This window comes from Rhincodon typus, chromosome 12 (assembly GCF_021869965.1).
Source record: "Rhincodon typus isolate 14 chromosome 12, sRhiTyp1.1, whole genome shotgun sequence".
NCBI lineage: Eukaryota > Metazoa > Chordata > Chondrichthyes > Orectolobiformes > Rhincodontidae > Rhincodon > Rhincodon typus.
The window spans coordinates 66,088,938-66,109,126 of record NC_063343.1 but is presented as its reverse complement, the minus strand read 5'-3'; the positions used below and the strand labels follow the sequence as shown (position 1 = coordinate 66,109,126).

The 20,189-nt window shown below is 44.7% G+C and overlaps 1 protein-coding gene across 1 annotated transcript; it reads left to right on the top strand.

The window, feature by feature from the left end:
• The first annotated feature begins 1,897 nt into the window (after window positions 1-1,897).
• Window positions 1,898-19,773, top strand: LOC109914130. Its single transcript, XM_048603494.1, has 5 exons — window positions 1,898-2,020; window positions 3,519-3,606; window positions 5,371-5,564; window positions 17,735-17,885; window positions 19,417-19,773. Exons 1-5 carry the CDS (start codon window positions 1,898-1,900, stop codon window positions 19,521-19,523), a joined length of 663 nt encoding a protein of 220 aa, XP_048459451.1. The 3' UTR covers window positions 19,524-19,773.
• The last annotated feature ends 416 nt before the right edge of the window (window positions 19,774-20,189 follow it).

Below are 20,189 nucleotides of genomic sequence, written 5' to 3'. Positions count from 1 at the left end.
CCAAGCCAGACTGGTATGTGAGACCTGGATGGGAGCTTGGAGGTGTACTGTCTCCAAGTATCTGCTACTCTTATGTTTCCAAAATGTAGACACCTTGGGCTTGGGAAGTTTTAATTCATGTTAAAACATACAGACTATAAACAACTGCTTCATGAACAGAGGAATGTTACAGCAAGGGTCAGCTGTTCACCAGTGAGTACCACAGAACTAATTTCTATAGGAAATACACTCTTTTATTAGGAACTCATGGAACTGAGTCCATTTTCTGTGAAACCTAGAATGGACTAGCTGAGCAGTAACCCAAGCTCTCACCTGTTATTCCTATAGTTTATAGAGACTATGCACTACATCCATAGATGACAGCACCCTCAGACTACAGTATTGATTGACCACAACATCCTTAGACACAGTATCCATACACTACAGCATCCATAGACTACAGTATCCATAGACTATAGTATCCATACACTAGTCACAGCATCTATTGACTACAGCATCAATAGATCACAGCATTGATAGACTACAGCATTGATAGATACAACATCCATAGACACAACATCCTTAACTAAAACAGTATTAGACACAGCATCCATAGACTAAAAAATCCAAACAGTACAGCACCAATAGGCACAGTATTCTTAGACACAACATCCTTAAACACAGAATCCATAGAGACACTATTCAGAAACTGGAGCTCATCCAAAGCTCTGTCATAGACCAGGCATGATTTTACTGATTGAAGAAATAGGCTCAAAGGTCTAAATGACTGGCTCATGTTCCTATGATCCAAACTCATCCCCAACTCATGTTGAATTGGATCAAGTCCACATTCACCATTACCCTATCTACCTGCTGCTCTATACTAGCTCCTGGCCCTGTAAGGCTATGCCTCTATCTTTTCAAATTCTTTAGAGGCCTCATCCCTCCTGACTGCTCCAGCCCTACAACCATCAGTAATCTGTCCGCTCCTCTGACTCTCATCTCTTGCACATTCCCAACTTTAATCTCACCACCACTGGCAGCAGCATGCCTTTGGCTGCCCAGGTGTTATGCGTTGGAATTCCCTTTAGTTTTCTTTATTCATTCACAGGATGAGGGCATTGATGGCCAGGCCAGCATTTATTGCCCATCCCTAATTGCCCAGAGGGCAGTTAAGAGTCAACCACATTGTTGTGGGTCTGCAGTCACATGTAGGCCAGACAAGGTAATGATGGTAGTTTCCTTCCCTAAAGGACATTAGTGAACCAGATGGGTTTTTCCTGACAATCAATTCACAGTCATCATTAGACTCTTAATTCCAGATATTTATTGAATTCAAATTCTACCATCTGCCATGGTGGGATTCAAACCCAGGTCCCCACAACATTGCCTTGGTCTCTGGATTAACAATCTAGCGATAATACCACGAGGCCATTGCCTCCCGCTCATCAAACCTTTCCAGTAGCTACTCTTTGAAGAAGGGTCACTAGACCCAAAACATAAACTCTGCTTTCTCTCCATAGGTACTGCCAGACCTGATGAGCTTTTCCAGCAATTTCTAATGTTGTCCATCGCTGTATTTTTCTCCACCTCTGTCTCCTGTTTTAAAACTCTCCTTAAAACCTTTGGCAATGCCTTGACTAAGCTTTTAGACGCCTTTGCTACTATCTCTTTACGTGGTTCAGTTTCAAATTTTGCTTTAGAATACTCCTGTGAATTACCTCGGGTTACTTTATTGTGTTTTTAATTGCTGTCTACATGTCTGTTGTTATAATGCACTGATCCACTCAGTCAGTCTGGGACCTCTTGAGTAGCATTCTGTCTGGATGGAGATATACTGCTCTTACCACAGCCCTCTTGTCTCAAATGGTTTTACACTAATGTCCAAACTTGTGTTGGAAAAGCTGGGAGCAGGAGTATGGATGAAACAAGGACATTACTCAGTGGGATCCAGGGATTAAGAGAGACACTGCAGTCAGAAGAGAAAGGTCTACATCACATCCGACAGAAACTGCAGAACTGGGCTGAGCTGGGCCACGCGGTGAGTGCCAAAAAAGAGTTGACAATTTATTTTATTTCGTTCATGAGATAAAGACATTGCTGGCTGGACCAGCATTTATTGAGCCCTTATTGGTCACAAACTCCGCAGGTGATCAAGTGTGTCAGACGGTGTCAACAGCTGAATAACAAGTGGAGGGATGACGTATAATCTGATTAAATGAGGCAGAGAGATAATTATTAAAAAATTAATAATAAGGTGGTGTTGGAGACAAACTAAATGACTGGAAAAACTGATAGGTATAAGAGTCGCATGCTGAGGGTCTAACCAACAGAACAATATGGTGGGGTCACATTTAGTGCGACATGGACCCAAGATCACAGTTGAGGCCGTCTTCATCGGTATGGAACTTGGCTATCAGTCTCTGCTCGGTGATTCTGCGTTGTTGTATATATCAAAGGCCTTGGAGGACACTTAACCGACCTATGATTTGGCCTGTCAACACTCCTCTCACACCATTTATATGATCTTTTGATCTCTCTGCCCTTTGATCTCACTGCCTATAAATTCAGTGTCTGTGTGCTTCTCTCACACTTCACCTGACAAAGGAGCAACGCTCCAAACGTTTGTGATTTCAATGGACTTGTTGGACTATAACCTGGTGTTGGAGAGAAGGCTGAGGGGAGATCTGATAGAGGTTTTCAAAATCGTGGGCATTGGATGTAGTAGATAGGGAGAAACTGTTCCTGCTTGTAAAAGAAACAAGAATGAGAGGGCATAGATTTAAAGAGATGTGCAAAATAAGCAAGGGTGATGTGAGAAAAAACATTTTCACCCAGTGAGTAGTTAGGGTATGGAATACACCGCCTGGAAATGTGCTTGAAGCAGGTTCAACTGAGGCATTTGAAAGGACATTGGATGATTATTTGGGTAGAAATGGTGTGCAGGGTAAAGGCAGGAGGTAATAAAGCTGGACTAGGCACGATGGGCTGAATAGCCTCCTGCTGCCCTATAATAATTCTGTGATTCTACAAAAGCCACAGAGCATGTGCGAAAAGGCCTACATCAGAGTTAGATCACGTAAAACCAAAACCTGAGTCTGTCCAGCCTCATCAGAAAATCTTCTCCTACCATCGCCATATAAATAGTGATGTTTGATAAAAGGCTATTCACATTCAATCACAAGAAGGTAGGCATTGCCTTTTTACAGCGAACAATTTCCTTTGGATTGATTTTATTTGTGTTCTATTACGTAAGCTGCCACACGGAGCTCTTCTGGTGCTGTGCTAACAAAGGTATAAGTCCCACTGCTCCAGAGATTTGTCATAACAGGTCCATTAGAAAATAACTAGATGGTCAGACTGACAAGACCTAATTTTAATATTTCTCCCAAAGAACATTTACACCACTAATTGCAGCTCTGCTTCAGAAGTCACGTCTACCTGCAGTGAGTCGATGGCCACTCTGGCCTAAGGGGGTGTCTGATGGTATCGACCAGCTTCTGAAAAAAACGAATCACCCTCTCTCGTCTTGTTTAAAGATAATGGGAAATATCTGGTGCAACTTCACTCCTGCCATGAGGCCTCACTCAAAGGGGAAGGAAATGGGAGGGCAGATTGTCATCACAGGTTAGATAGGTGAGCTATTTAATTAAATAGAATTGACTTGCATTTCTATTGCACCTCTAGGTGGGGTCAGGAAGTCCCAATATACTTTGCAGTCAATGCTGCATATTTGAAGTGCAGTCAATTTGTGCACAGCAAGCTCCCAAGTTTAGCGATGTGTGAAATAGCCAGATTATCTGTTTTTAAGTTTGAGGAAAAGGTATTGTACAGGGAGTTTTTTTGAAATTTGTTTATGTGACATGTGCATCACTGTCTGGACCAGCATTTATTGCCCATTGCTAATTGCCCAGGGAGCAGTTAAGAATCAACCATATTGCTGTCACATCAGGTAAGGACACTTAGCTTCCTTCCCTAAAGGTCGGTATTGAACCTGATGGGGTTTTATGATGATTATTTCCTGGTTTATGAATGATTTTATTTTACAATGAGAAAAACAGTAAAATACAGTGAAAAGCTTTTCCACTGTCACCATAATCTGATACCATTTTGAATAGTTTATGTATAAAAAACAAAATAGGAAGATACAGCTTAAAGACAGTCCATCAGTCCTGACCCAGCTCATCATCAATGAGACCTGCACTGCCTTCCTTCCTCCTCTGCCTTGCCGCCGTCTATTCCAGATCTTTTATAAAACTGAATTCAAAATTCACCATCTGCTGTGATGGGATTCAACTCAGCACCCCAGAACATTACCTTGGTCTCTGGATTAATAGTCTAGTGATAATACCACTAGGCCATCACCTCAGCCCTGCTGGTACAGCAAAGGACAGTACAGCACAGAAAACAGGCCCTTCACCCCACCAAGACTACACTGACACAATGACATCTTTCTAAACTAAAAACCTTTTGCCTCTAAACAGTCTGTATCCTTATATTCCCTGCCTATTCATATATCTGTCAAGATGGCCCTTAAATGTTGCTATTGTTCTAGCTGAGGGGGGAGAGAAGGCCCTGTTTTAGTATCTCACCCAAAGATGGCTGCTCTGGCAGAGTAGCACTCACTCAGTGCTACATTGGAGGTGTTAGCCCATTTATTTGCGTGAAGTCTCTTGGAATGTAGCAGGTGAAGCCAAGGCATTCTGACTCAGGAGCAGCTACAGCTGACACCACCCTGGGCATTGGGACTTCCTCGGCCCACACTATGATCCATGTTCCCACCGGCCAGGCACTGTGGTGAAGTGCTAGAATGGAGAGAGTGGAGATGGGCATTGCCTCACTCACCGTCTGGTGCCCAAGTGGAAATTAATTTTCCAGTCCTGGCTCTTGCCACCCATACGTCCCTGGTGGAGTCTTGGAAAATCGTAGGGAATTCCAAAAAACAGCAAAAAGGGGCTTCTTTTTAAGTTCATTCATGGAATGTGGGCGTTGCTGGCTAGGACCACATTTATTGCCCAATTAAGAGTCAACCACATTGCTTTGGGTTTGGCCTCACATGTAGACCAGTCTGGGTAAAATTGGCAGATTTCCTTCCCTAACGGATGTTTGTGAAGCAGATGGGACCTCACAACAATTGGCCACCATTAAGCTACCTTTTTATTCCAGGTTTTTAAAAACTGCATTTAAAATTTCACCATTTTTGTCATGGTAGGATTTGAACCCATGTCCTCAGAACATTAGCCTGAGCTGATGCAAAGTAATTCAGTGACATTACTGCTACATCACAGCGTCCCCTGTAACTTCCTGATCTGCTGTCAATACTCCATGTGTGAAGCACATGATAAGAATATCGGCATTCTAGTATGTGAGCTGTCAGATTTAAATATGCAGAATGGCGTTGCCTTATTTGGGACTGTACTAACTTTAATCCTCCTGACACATGGCAGAACACTGCACTGTTCCACACTGAACTTGATCAGCTCTACGCAGCTGCAATGAAGAGGAGGAAAAGGTTGGCAGAAGATAATGCCACTTTAGTTCAGCAGGAACTGATGAGGATGGAGCGAGAATTGCAGCAACAAAAGGTAGACTTGATTTGGAGTTCAAAACCTTGAGAAAACTTGCACAGAATTGGGGTGAACTCATTTTGTATTTTCTCTTTACCATCAGTAATTTCTGAATGTTGATAATTCTGTCCAATCATTAACACATTAAGGTCTGAAAAAGTTGAAGGTTTGCATATTCATAGAATCTCAAAAGCCATTTGATCCATCATGCCAAACCTTTTTTCACTGGAGCGTAGGAGGTTGAGAGGCGACCTGATAGAAGTTTATAAAATAATGAGAGGTACACATAGAATTGATGGTAGTTGTCTTTTCCCTAGGATGGGGGATTTCAAGACTTGGCATTTCAAGGGGGCACATTTTTAACGTGAGATGAGAGAGATTTAAAAAAGACATGAGAGGCAATTTTTTACATAGAGGGTGGTTTGCGTGTGGAACGAACTTCCTGTGGAAGTAGTGGATGTGGGTACAATTACAACTTTCAAAAGACATTTGGATAAGTACATGAATAGGAAAGGTTTGGAGGCATATGGTCCAGGAGCAGGCAGGTGGGACTAGTTTGGGATTATGTTCGGCATGGACTGGTTGGACTGATGGGTCTGCTTCCGTTCTATATGACTCTATGAGTGCCTTTCTGAACTGAGCCTGTGTGTGTGTGTGTGTGTGTGTGAGTGTGTGTGTGTGTGAGACTGTGTGTGTGTGTGAGACTGTGTGTGTGTGTGAGACTATGTGTGTGTGTGTGGGTGTGTGTGTGTGTGTGAGTGAGTGAGACTGTGTGTGTGTGAGTGTGTGTTTGAGACTGAGTGTGTGTGTGTGTGTGTGTGTGTGTCAGTGTGAGAGTGTGTGTGTGTTTGAGACTGAGTGTGTGTGTGTGTGTGTTTTTGAGACTGTGTGTGTGTGTGTGTGTGTGAGTGTGAGATTGTGTGTGTGTTTGAGACTGAGTGTGTGTGAGTGTGAGTGTATGTGTGTCAGTGTGAGTGTGTGTGTGTGTGAGTGTGAGTGTGTGTGTGTTTGAGACTGAGTGTGTGTGTGTGTGAGTTTGAGACTGAGTATGTGTGTGAGTGTGAGTGTGTGTGTGTTTGAGACTGAGTGAGTGTGTGTGTGTTTGAGACTGTGTGTGTGTGAGTGTGAGTGTGAATTTGAGTGAGTGTGAGTGTGTGTGTACCCATAATTCTGTGTCTGGGATTTTGATGCTGAAGGAACAGCGGGGTTTAGCGGGGAACTCGCAGGTGGTGATGTTCCTATGTATCCTCTACCCCGTCATTGTTCTGCTGTCTTGATCTTTGCCCAAAGCTACGTAAACATTTCCTTTTTAAACATTGAAAAGTTAAAACTAGGAACAGTAGGAGGCCATTTGGCCCTTCAAGCCGGCTCCACCATGCAACATGATCTGGCTAACATCCAGTACCTTGTTCCCACTTTTGCCCCATACCCTTTAAACCTAGGAACTGTATGTAAGTCCTTCTCGAAAACATTCAATGTTTTGGCCTCAGCTGCTTCCTGTGGCAGAAAATTCCACAGGTTCATCAGTTTCTGGGTGAAGAAATTTCTCCTCGTTCAGTCCTAAACGGCCTACCCCATATCCTTAGACTGTGATTCTGGTTCTGGAAGTGTTTGAGATTTTGTCCAAAGGTGGAGTATCATATGAACATCACCTCTAGGTAGCACTAAGAGCAGAAAGAAAGCCAAAGCCATTCTCACAGGGAAGCAGTCATCTGCAAAAATATATCCGGACAAAGGAACTGAGGGCATTGTTGCTAAGTTTGCAGATGACACAAAGATAGGTGGAGTTCGTGTTGAAGAAGCGAGGAGGTTGTAGAAGGACTTGGACAGGCTAGGAGTGTCAGCAAAAAAGTGATGGATGGAATACAATGTTGGAAATTCTGTTTTGGTTGTTATTGCGGGGAGGGGGTATGGGGGATGAGTTGCGGGAAATGCAGGAGACACGGTTGAGGGCGTTCTCGACCACTGAGGGGGGGAAGTTGCGGTCCTTGAAAAACGAGGACATCTGAGATGTACGGGAGTGGAATGCCTCATCCTGGGAGCAGATGTGGTGGAGGCGAAGGAATTGGAAATAGGGGATGGCAATTTTGCAGGAAGGTGGGTGGGAGGAGGTGTAGTCTAGGTAGCTGTGGGAGTCGGTGGGCTTAAAATGGATATCGGTTTCTAGGTGGTTGCCAGAGATGGAGACAGAGAAGTCCAGGAAGGAGAGAGAGGTATTAGAGATGGTCCAGGTGAACTTAAGGTTGGGGTGAAAGGTGTTGGTGAAGTGGATGAACTGTTCGAGTTCCTCGTGGGAGCACGAGGCGGCGCCGATATAGTCATCAATGTAACAGAGGAAGAGGTGGGGTTTAGGGCCAGTGTAGGTACGGAAGAGGGATTGTTCCACGTAACCTACGTAATCCCCGCAATAACAACCAAAACAGAATCCCCCTCGTCCTCACGTACCACCCCACCAACCTCCGGATCCAATGCATCATCCTCCGACACTTCCGCCATCTGCAATCCAACCCCACCACCAAAGACATTTTTCCATCCCCACCCTAATCTGCTTTCCAGAGGGACCACTCTCTCCGTGACTCCCTTGTCCGCTCCACACTCCCCTCCAGCCCCACCACACCTGGCACTTTTCCCTGCAACCGCAGTAAGTGCTACACCTGCCTCTACACCTCCCCCCTCACCCCCATCCCAGGCCCCAAGAAGACTTTCCACATCAAGCAGATGTTCACCTGCACATCTGCTAATGTGGTATACTGCATCCGCTGTTCCCATTGTGGCCTCCTCTACATCGGGGAAACCAAGCGGAGGCTTGGGGACCACTTTGCAGAACACCTATGCTCGGTTCGCACTAAACAACTGCACCTCCTAGTCGCGAACCATTTCAACTCCCCTTCCCATTCCTCAGACGACCTGTCCATCCTGGGCCTCCTGCAGTGCCACAATGATGCCACCCGAAGGTTGCAGGAACAGCAGCTCATATTCCCCTTGGGAACCCTGCAGCCGAATGGTATCAATGTGGATTTCACAAGCTTCAAAATCTACCCTCCCCCTACCGCATCCCAAAACCAGCCCAGCTCGTCCCTGCCTCCCTAACCTGTCCTTCTTCCCACCTATCTCCTCCTCCCACCTCAAGCCCCACTCCCATCTCCTACCTACTAACCTCATCCCGCCCCCTTGACCTGTCCATCCTCCCTGGACTGACCTGTCTCCTCCCTAACTCCCCACCTACACTCACCTTTACTGGCTCCATCCCCGCCTCTTTGACCTGTCTGTCTCCTCTCCACCTATCCTCTCCTCTATCCATCTTCTATCCGCCTCCCCCTCTCTGCCTATTTATTTCAGAAACCCCTTCCCCTCCCCCATTTCTGAAGAAGGGTCTAGGCCCGAAATGTCAGCCTTCCTGTTCCTCTGATGCTGCTTGGCCTGCTTTGTTCATCCAGCTCTACACCTTGTTATCTCAGATTCTCCAGCATCTGCAGTTCCTATTATCACTGAGGCTCTGATCAGACAGGATTTGGAATAGTGCGAACAGTTATGGGCCCTATACCTAAGGATGAATGTGCTGGCATTGGAGGGGTTCCAGACGAGGCTGACAAGAATGATCCGGGGGATGATGGACTTGTCATATGAGGAATGGTTGAGAACTCTGGGTCTGCACTCAATGGAGTTTAGAAGGATGAAGGGGGATCTCATTGCAACTTATAGAATACTGAGAGGCCTGGATAGAGTGGACATGGAGAAGATGTTTCCAAATACAGAAGGGAGACAGAGGGCTTAATGACATGGTGCAACGAGAACAACATCTCTCTCAACGTCAGGAAAACTAAAGAACTGACCATTGACTTCAGAAAGAAAGAAAGGAGAACACACCCCCATCTACATCAACGGAGCTGAAGTTGAGAGGGTGGACAGCGTTAAATTCCTCAGAGTGATGATAACCAACAACCTGTGCTGGACTTCCCACATAGATGCAACAGTCAAGAAGGCACAACAACGCCTCTTCTTCATCAGGCGGCTCAGGAAATTTAGTATGTCCTTACCAACTTCCACAGATGCACCATTGAAAGCAAACTGTCCGGGTGCATAACGGCCTGGTACGGCAACTGCTCTGCCCAGGATTGTAAGAAACTACAGAAGGTGGTGTGCACAACCCAGACCATCATGGAACCCAACATTCCATTCGAGGAGATAGTAAGAACTGCAGGTGCTGGAGTCAGAGATAACATAGTGTGGAGCTGGAGGAACACAGCAGGCCAGGCAGCATCAGAGGAGCAGGAAAGTTGACATTTCAGGTCGGGACCCAAAATGTCAACTCTGCTGCTCCTCTGATGCTGCCTGGCCTGCTGTGATCCTCCAGCTCCACACTGTGTTATCTATTCCATCCATGGACTCCATTTACATGGCTTGTTGCAGCAGAAAGGCTGCCAACATCATCATGGACCCATAGCACCCTGATAATGATCTCCTACAACCTCTTCCATCAGACAGAAAATACAGAAGCCTGAACACACACACTAGCAGATTCAGGAACAGCTTCTTCCAGCTGTTATTAGACTGATGAATGGACTCTCTAGCCTCAAATAATGCTGATCTTGCTAACGTTGATCATACCTACCGCACACCCTGTACAATGTAATCTGTATGCCTCTGTCTAAGTCTTTTTACGACATCTGATCTATTCATCCTTGCTTACTATGATGTCTGTACTGCTCATAAACAAAGCTTTTCACTGTACTTCAGTACAAGTGACAATCAATCAGTCAAACTCACAGGAGAGACTAGGACCCGAGGGCACAGCTTGAGAGTGAAGGGACAACCCTTTAGAACTGAGATAAGGAGGAATTTCTTCAGTCAGAAGGTGGTGAATCTGTAGAACTCATTGCTGCAGGAGGCTGTGGAAGCCAAGTCATTGAGTGTCTTTAAGACAGAGATAGCTAGGTTTGTTGATTACTAAGGGGATCATAGGTTATGGGCAGAAGGCAGGAGAATGGGGTTGAGAAACATATCAGCCATGATCGAATTGTGGAAGAGACTAGATGGGCAGAATGGCCTAATTCCACTCAAATCTTCTGGTCTTATAACAAGATGTAAAATATGGCGCCCTGCTCGACAAAATAAAGAGTTTTGTTTTGTTGAGATTGCTCCTCCTTGAAGCAACACCACTTTTCACCCATTGCTACAGGCAGTTAAGAGTCAGTCATGTTGCTGTGGGTCTGGAGTCACATGTAGGCCAGACGAGGTGAGGGTGGCAGATTTCCTTCCCTAAAGAGCATTACTGAACCAAATGAGTTTTTATAACAATGGAGAGGAACTAGAGTCACATGTAGGTGAGATCAGACCAGGTGAGCAGGCTTTCCTCCCTGAATTATCTGAGAGAACAAGTCAGATTTGTTACAGAAATCCAGCTTCTGATGTTGTTTTCAGCAGACAGCTCGGGAAAGACTGGGTTGTCCTGTTTCATTGTCACTCATTGTCCATGGCATGCCAGCCAATGCCTCTCGGTTTCTGCACAAATAGTCCAAAGCTCTCCTGGCCATCCTCCCATCTGCCACCCTCTATGAATACAAATTCATCCAAAGCTCTGCTGCCTGCATCTACACATCAACCAAATCCCACATTCATGGTGTAGCTCCATCGATTAAGCTGGCTCCTGATCCAGAAAGGTGGCAGTTTTAAAAATCTCTTCCTCGTGTTCTGTCACCGGAACTACCTAAAGCCCATGTGCCTCTGAAATTCTCCACGTGATGTCCTGCCCACCTGTCACTTCCTTCACACCACCATCAACAGCCATGCTTCTTTCTTCCATTCACTCAGGTATGTGGACATATGTGGCTAGGTCAGCATTTATTACCCATCCTTAATTGTACTTGTCCCCTCTGGATTTTCCTCCTGAAGCCTCTCACCTCACTCTTCCACTAAGAGCCCCTGTGAAAACTATAATGGTCTTGGTTCAGAGATAGGAGGAACTGCAGATGCTGGAGAATCTGAGATAACAAGGTGTAGAGCTGGATAAACACAGCAGGCCAGGCAGGTCTTGGTTCCTTATCCCAATGCCCTTTGGCTTAGCATCAATATTTGTCTTGGTTATGCTCCGGTCCAGGATGCTGTATAAATGCAAGATATTTTTATTGTAGTCCAGTATTACAACCTTTTGTCTATGGTAATCAGGTGATGATTGGGCAGCGAATACAGCAACTGGGAGGGACCTGCAGTGGTTGCACATTCCCTTCCAATGCTTTGTGAGTCATCTTGAGTGAAGCCAATTAACTCTTTTCTTTTAGACCAGCCCGAGAGAAAGCACAGTGGTACCGGACAAGTTGCTGAGGCTAAGGAGGGAACGAGATGTGGTGGTCTTCCAGCTGGTGGCTCTGAGGAGGGAGAAAAGTGAGGCAGAGAAGGATCTAGAAACAATGCACCACAACTACAAAGCCGAATTGGAGAATCAGAAACTCCAGGCTCTCCAGGTCAAGCGTTTAAAACAGGATGAGAGTTTGAGAAGTTGTATATGGAAAAAGACGCAAAGGAGCATTCAAAGGGAAGCTCAATAAACATGTGCGGGTCAAATGAGTAGTTTATTCATTTTATTCAATGGGAAATCATGTTTAACCAACTTGTTAAGAGTTCTTCAAAGGAATAACACAAGTTGTGTTTAAAAAAACATAACATGCTTGGACTTTGGGAAAGTATTTTGGGCAGCATGCTGGCTCAGTGGTTAACACTGCTGCCTCACAACACTAGGGACCCAGGTTCAATTCTGCCCTTGGGCAACTGTCTATGTGGAGTTTGCACATTCTCCCCCCATCTGTGTGTTCCTCCGGGTGCTCTGGTTTTCTCCCACAGTCCAAAGATGTGCAGGTTAGGTGGATTAGCCATGGGAAATGCAGGGTTATGGGGATAGGTGGGGAACTGGGTCTAGGTGGAATATTCTTCAGAGAGTTGGTATGGACTGAATGACCTGCTTCCACACTTTAGGGATTCTATGAGTTGATAAGATGTCACATCAAAGGCTCACATTAAAAATTAAAGCTCATAGTGCTGAGGGTAATAACACAGACTGAAGATTGGCTGCCTGCTAGAAAATAGAGAACTGGTGCAAATGGGTCATTGGCAGGATGTGATAACAGAGGGCCTGCACTGGAACCTAAACCTTTCACAATTTACATCAACTGTTTGGATGCAGGAAGCAAAGGCATGGTCACTAAATTCACTGAGTACACCAAGATAAAGAGGAAAGTACATTGTGAAGGAGACGTAAGGCAGTTGCAGACAGATATAGATATGTTGAGTGAGTCAGCAAAACTCTGGCATTGGAGTCTAACGTGGCAGGAGGGATAAAAAATATCAGAGTTTCACTTAAACAGAGAATAATTGCAGAAATTCAGGGAGGGATTCAGATGTGATGGTAAATGAGCCACAGAAAATTAGTCTGCAGCACAGAATCAATAATCTCACCGAGTGCAATTCCTTATTATGAGAGGAACTAAACATAAAAATAACAATACTACACTTCAGTTATACAGGGGGTTAGTGGGACCTCATCTTAAATATTGCATGCAGTTCTGGTCTCTTTATTTAAGTAATGTTGTAATTGCATTGGAGGTGGTTCAGAAGAGATTTACTAGATTGAAATCTGGAATGAGCAAGTTGTCTCATTAGGAAAGGTTGGACAGGCTGGGTTTATTTCCACTGGAGCCTAGAGGAGTGAAGGGTGACTTGATTGAAGTGTATAAGGTCCGGAATGGAATTGACAAGGTGGATCTAGAAAGAAGGTTTCCTCCTGTGGGTGTGTGCAGAACGAATGGGTACTGTTTTAAAATTGTAAAACTTGCTCAAAGGACAATTAGGGGAGGGCAAAAATTGTTGACCCTGCCAATGATGCCCACATCACATGAGTGAATAAAAAAAAATTAGGCGTTGCCGTTTGAGTCCAGAGGAAAAAAAGATAGTTTTCCTTGAGAAAATTGTAAGACTTTGGAACGCTCTGCCTCAGAAGTTGTTGGTGAATTCTTAAGGCAGAGCTGGGTAGATTCTGATAGAAAATAAAAAAACTGCGGATATAGGAAATCTGAAACGAACACCGAGAATGCTAGAGAAACTCAGCAGGTCTGGCAGTGTCTGTGGAGAAAGAAACAGAGCTAACATGTATGGAATGAGCTGCCAGAGGAAGTGCTGGAGGCTGGTAAAATTATAACATTTAAAAGGCATCTGGATGGATACACGAATGGAAAGGGTTGAGAGGGATATGGGACTTGATTTATTTAGGATATCTGGTCGGCATAGACGAGTTGGACCGAACGGTCTGTTTCCATGCTGTATGCCTTGCTATGACTCTATGAATCCAGTACGACTCTTCTTCTAAATAGAACCTTCTCACCAAAGTTGCTGCTAGATGTGCTGACTTTCTCCAGCTTCTCTCTGCGGGAAGATTGGTTTTGTTCAAGGGAATCAAAGGTTATCGGGGGGATCGATGTGAAATTTGAAACACAAACAGATCAGCCATGATCTTATTGAATGGTGGAGCCGAATGGCCTACAGCCATGTAAATGTTATGTAAGTCAGTGTAAAGTATCACAGGGAACTGCTCAGAGACTGAGGTCGAACCCATGTTCTCTAAAGGAGGAGAATATGGAGTATAATAGCGATGAGTAATATTGCCTTCAAACTTGAAGTATTTTACATTTCTTCCAATTTTTAAACTCCATCAGAGTCAGTGGTAAAGATTAAAGCACTAGATTCACTGTCATCCGTATTACATCAGGTCAACACCCAGTTTACAGCGCCAGGGACCCGGGTTCAATTCCAGCCTCGGGCAACCAACTGTGTGGAGTTTGCACATTCTCCCTGTGTCTGCGTGGGTTTCCTCCGGGTGCTCCGGTTTCCTCCCACAGTCCAAAGATGTGCAGGTTAGGTGGATTGACCGTGCTAAATTGCCCGTAGTGTTCAGAGAGGTGTAGATCACGTGGGTTATAGGGGATGGGTCTGGGTGGGATGCTCTGAGGTTCAGTGTGGACTTGTTGGGCCGAAGGGCCTGTTTCCACACTGTAGGGATTCTATGATTTCCCTGTCACTTTGAGTACTGGTACTAACAGGGGAGGGAATGGTGATTGTAGAATTTTGATAAAGTATAATTCTGTGAGTTCAGGAATCTGATGTGCGATATACATGAATAGTTGCTAGATTGAAGAATTTGGTGAAGAATCATAGCATCCCTACAGTGTGGAAGCAGACCATTTGGCCCATCGAGTCCACACTGACCCTCTGAAGAGCATCCCACCCAGACCCACCCTACCTGAGAACCCCGCATTTCCCATGGTTAATCCACCTAACTTGTACATCCCTGGACACTATGGGGCAATTTAGCACGGCCAATCCACCTAACCTGCACATCTTTGGTGGACAATGGGAAGAAACCAGAGCGCCTGGAGGAAACCCACGCAGACATGAGGAGAACATGTAAACTCCACACAGTCATCCAAGGGTGGAATCGAACCCAGGTCCCGGACGTACTAAAGCATTGGTGCTAACCACTGAGTTAAAGGTCAGGAGAAAGGGAATTCACTGTCCTATCCACACAGAGCCTTTCCGATCACTGTTTGTACTCATGGCAAGAGTGAGTTTGGAACTAAATGTTTAGTCAAAATGTAAAGAGAATGACTTTCACCACAGTGATATTTTGGAGGAGTTGAAATTCACCCTTTCCGTCATCTTGTTTTCACAGTGGGTTGTCAGGTCAAGGAGTTCCTGCCAACCCTGTCTCCTGACAAATAGGACAAAAAATACTAAAACCACTCTGACATCATATCGTGACATGCACAGACACGAGGGGCTGAACAGCCACTTTCAAGGGAATGCTGTTTTAAGATTCCATCAGGTTGATTTATACCAGGGCAATTTTGACTGAGGAATACAACCATCTTCTGCTGCTTCATCAATGACCTTCCCTCCATTATAAGGTCAGAAGTGGGGATATTCGCCAATGATTGCACAATGTTCAGCACCATTCACAGCTCCTCAGATACTGAAGCAGTCCATGTTCAAATGCAACAAGATCTGGACAATATCCAGGCTTGGGCTGACAAGTGGCAAGTGACATTCGTGCCACACAAATGCCAGGCTATGACCATCACCAATAAGAGACAATCTAACCACTACTCCTTGACATTCAATGGTGTTACCATCACTGAAACCCCCATTATCAACATCCTGGGAGTAATCATTGACCAGAATCTCAACTGGACTCACCACATAAACACAGTGACTACAAGAGCAGGCCAGTAGTTAGGAATACTGCAGCGAGTAACTCACCTCCTGACTACTAAAAGCCTGTCCACTGTCTATAACGCACAAGCCAGGAGTGTGATGGAATACTCCCCACTTGCCTGGATGGGTGCAGCCCCAACAACACTCAAGAAACTTGACACCATCCAGGACAAAGCCGCCCGCTTGATTGGCACTGAATCCATAAGCATCCACTCCCTCAGTAGCACAGTGTGTACTATCTACAAGACGCACTGCAGAAATTCACCAAAGATCCTCAGATAGTACCTTCCAAACCCACAACCACTTCCATCTAGAAGGACAAGGGCAGCAGACATATGGGAACACCACCACCTTCAAGTTCCCCTACAAGCCACTCACCATCCTGACTTGGAAATATATGCTGTTCATTCACTGTTGCTGGGTCAAAATTGTGGAATTCCCTTCCTAATGGCATTGTGGGTCAACCAACAGCTGGTGGACTGCAGCGGTTCAAGAAGGCAGCTCACCACCACCTTCTCAAGGGTAACGAGGGATGGGCGAGAAATGCTGGCCCAGTCAGCGTCGCCCACATCCCATAAATGAATAGAAAAAAATTACAGAAGCAGAAGTAGACCATTCAGCCCCTTGAGCTTGCTCAGCCATTCTAGATTATGGCTGATCATCCATCTGAATGCCACACAATTTCCGTATAGAGATATACGACACAGAAAAAGTATCCAAAACTTAATTAGTCTCATTTGCCTGCTTTTGGCTCATATCCTTCTATACCTTTCCTATCCATGCATCTGTCCAAATGTCTTTTAAATGTTATAACTGTACTCACCTCCACCACTTCCTCTGGCAGCTCATTCCATACACGCATCACTCTCTGTGTGAAAAAGTTGCCCCTTGAGTCCCTTTTAAATATTTCCCCTCTATCCTTAAACCTATGCCTCCTAGTTTTGAATTCCCCTGCCCTGGGGAAAGAACCTTCGCTATTCACCCTATCTATGACCCTCATGATTTTATAAACCTCTATAAAGTCACCCCTCAACCTCCTACACTCCAGGTAAAATAGTCCCAGCCTATCCAGCCTCTCCTTATTACCCAAACCCTCTAGTCCCAGCAACATCCTTGTAAATTTTTTCTGCACCCTTTCCAGTTTAACAACATTCTGAGGACGTTCCTCAACATTCTGAGGAAGGGTCACCGGACCCAAAACGTTAACTTTATTTTCTCCTCCACAGATGCTGCCAGACCTCCTGAGCTTTTCCAGCAACTTTGTTTTTGTTCCTGATTTACAGCATCCGCAGTTCTTTTGGTTTTTAACAATATTCTTCCTCTGGTAGGGTGACCAGAATTGTATACAGTATTCCAAAAGTGGCCTCACCAGTGTCTTAAATCTTGCAATTAGAACTTCAAAATGGCAACTCTTGGTCTATCTCCTGAACCTGCTCAATGTCTGAACTCCCTCAGCTCTATGAGGGAGAGAATTCCAAAGATTTACCAGCCTGAGTGAAGAACTTCTTCCTCACTTCAGTCTTAAATGGTTTGTCTTTGAATCTGAGGCAAGGTTGCCTGGTTCTAGACGCCAGTTAAGAGTCAACTAACTACATTGCTGTGGGTCTGGAGTCATGTATCCAGGTGAGGATAGCAGTTACCTTCCCTAAAGAGCACCTGTGAACCAGATGAGTTTTCCTGACAATCGACAATAGTTTCACGGTAATCACCATAATTCCAGATTTGAACTGAAAGTCCACCAGCGGCCGTGGCAGGATTCAAACATGGGTCCCCGGAACATTATTTCTGGATTAACAGTCTAGCGATAATACCAGTAGGCTATTGCTTCTCACTAAAGCATCAGTTATTCAGCGGACAAGTTCTGGACCCGGAACAACCTTTGTTATTTATATGAAAAATAATATTTTTCTGTCTCTCTCTCTCTCTCAAAGGTCCTTTGTGAATTCCGTAAGGTGTCTCAGTTGAAACTGGATGGATTGGAAAAACGTTATCGCAAGTTACTGCAGGAGGCTATTCAGGATGCAGTACAGCTCTCTGCCCAGAAACAGCAACTGGAGTTAGAAAAGAAACTCTTAAAACAGAGTGAGTGTTTGATAAATGGTATGATTTAGAGTGGAGGGCTTTGGAGAGGAGAGGATTGGATGGGAGGGGATTGGAAGGGAGGGGCTTGAAGTAGAGTTGATGGAACTGAATGGGAGGGTGTTGGCATGGAGGGGATAGGTGTGGAATGAAGAGGATTGGAGTGGCATGAGGGGATCGATGTGGAGAGGAGTGAAGTACAGGGATTGGAGTGGAGAGGCTTGGAGTTAAGAGGGGGAGATTGGATTTGTAGGGACAGATTTGATTGGAAGGGAGTTGAGTGAAGGAGATTAGATTTGAAGGGATGGATTAGAGTGGAGGGAATGGAGTGAGGAAGAGTTGTTGAAGCGGATTAGTGAGAGTGACTGGATGCTTATAATAAAGTCTGATCATTATTTGTGTTCCATTGCCACTGAAATGAAGACAGCTGCTCAACCAGTTTCATTTGCTATTTTGAAGTTCAATCTAAACAGTGAAGACTAATAACGACTCATGGAGAAGAGGAGGGAGGACCAGAGCTAATTCCAATGCTGTGTTTTGCATGCATTATCCAAGAGGGAGAGCACTCAGGAGGAGATGACTGCTATCTGACAATGAATCTCCTTCACCCGGAAACAGAGAAATCCCTCAGACCCATTCGAGATCCATGAGAAAAGTAGAACCCTGTTCAATGAGGACACACCTACCCCATCAATACACACACACACATACATAGATGCATGTATACATAGACACACTAACAAAGTCCTGGAATTCTAGCATGTCTGCCAAGATGCTCCATCTTCAGTCACAGTGTCCTGAGCAACTGTAGTTTTAGTTCCAGATTCTACGTGGAGAGTTTTCAAGATGGAAATAACACTGACCAGAACTAAACTAGCCCACAACCTAACCTTCCAAGCATGTGTTCTTTCCAACAGGCATCTCTGAACGATGCACAAAGTGACCCCTGTGCTAAGCAGTGACATGGCATGAGATATTCCCAATAGATTGAGTTCCTTCCTCTTGGCAATTCACTGGAGCTGGTGTTTAGGAGCTAACTCAGCACTGACTATCTGCACTCTGGCAAGTACGTCGGAAGAAAATGTGAAGATCTAATGCAGCACTAAAATTCCCAAAAAGTTTTGACAAGAATAAATACTGTAAAAAACTATTTACAATGGCAGAAGGATTGGTAACCAGAGGAGGGGTGGTGGTGTTGGTTTTGAGAGACTGTATGGATGGCTCTTCAAAGAGCTAGGACAGGTTTGATAAGTTGAATAGCCTCTACTGTTTGTTAGAGCTAGCTGTGCATGAAATAGTTGCTGTGTTTCCTCTTTTACGCGATTTAGTTGCTTGTAAAACACTTTGGGAGCTCGTGAGGTTGTGAAAGGTGCTATAGAAACTCAGGTTCATTGTTTTTCATATTTCAGAGGTATTGTGCAAATGCATGAGTGAGACAACACTGTTTTAAACTCTGGGGATGGGCTCTCATCAATTCTTAATCTTCCTAATTCCAAATGATGATGTAGTGACCATGTTTTGTCTTCATATGCAGGAATTGCTGAGCTCTGTGACCAGCTGTCTGCAACTAAACAGCAAGAGGTGACACCTCACCCAGGGGATGGGGAGACAGGCAGTCATCAAGATGAATTTCCTCAATGAGGCCGGTCAATTGACAGGTAGGACACACACAATGGACTGCCTTATGATAGTGGTCTTCGAAAAGATAAAGGCCATGTTTGTGTTATTTAAAATTGTGGACTGAAATGAGAAAAAATTGCTTTAAAACCAGTATTTTAAAGATTGCTGCATCTTTTGCAAAGCAAGTAACTTGACCCTCATGGCAAACACCATTTATACAGCTGCTTGAACAAGCAGTAATTGAAGTTAGTTTGCAGACAAACTGGAGGTGAGGGGTTGTACACAGATGCAGCTCTGGTTTGCAACAAGAAGTTAATTGGTCTTATGACAAGTTACTGATGACAAAGGCTTTTGCCTGCCAGCAGCATGTGCTTTGTTCTCAGGTAACACAGCTTGGGCCTAGGAACAAGATACAGAGAGATCAGATCTTCACCAGCTCAGGAGTGGTCTCTCTGTTCTCTGCAGTCAAAACCCACTTTCAACCTGAAGAAAACCAGTTTATCTTTCCTTTCTGCAGTTGCTGTGAACTGTGATTTTTAATTGATAATTGAGACCTTTTATAAGGGAACCAGGAAAAGGATTCAGAAAAGGAAGGCTGCGAAGTAATATCTGATCAGCAAGAGCCAACTCAACAGATCTTGGCATAAAGACTGAATCAGAGATAGTAGGAACTGCAGATATTGGAGA

Coding starts and splice junctions, on each gene's coding strand:
- LOC109914130 (XM_048603494.1), top strand. CDS start 1,898: ATGGATGAAACAAGGACATTACTCAGTGGGATCCAGGGATTAAGAGAG. Junction 3,607..5,370: donor AGGGCAGATTGTCATCACAG/GTTAGATAGGTG, acceptor TTAAATATGCAG/AATGGCGTTGCCTTATTTGG. Junction 5,565..17,734: donor GAGAATTGCAGCAACAAAAG/GTAGACTTGATT, acceptor TCTCTCTCAAAG/GTCCTTTGTGAATTCCGTAA.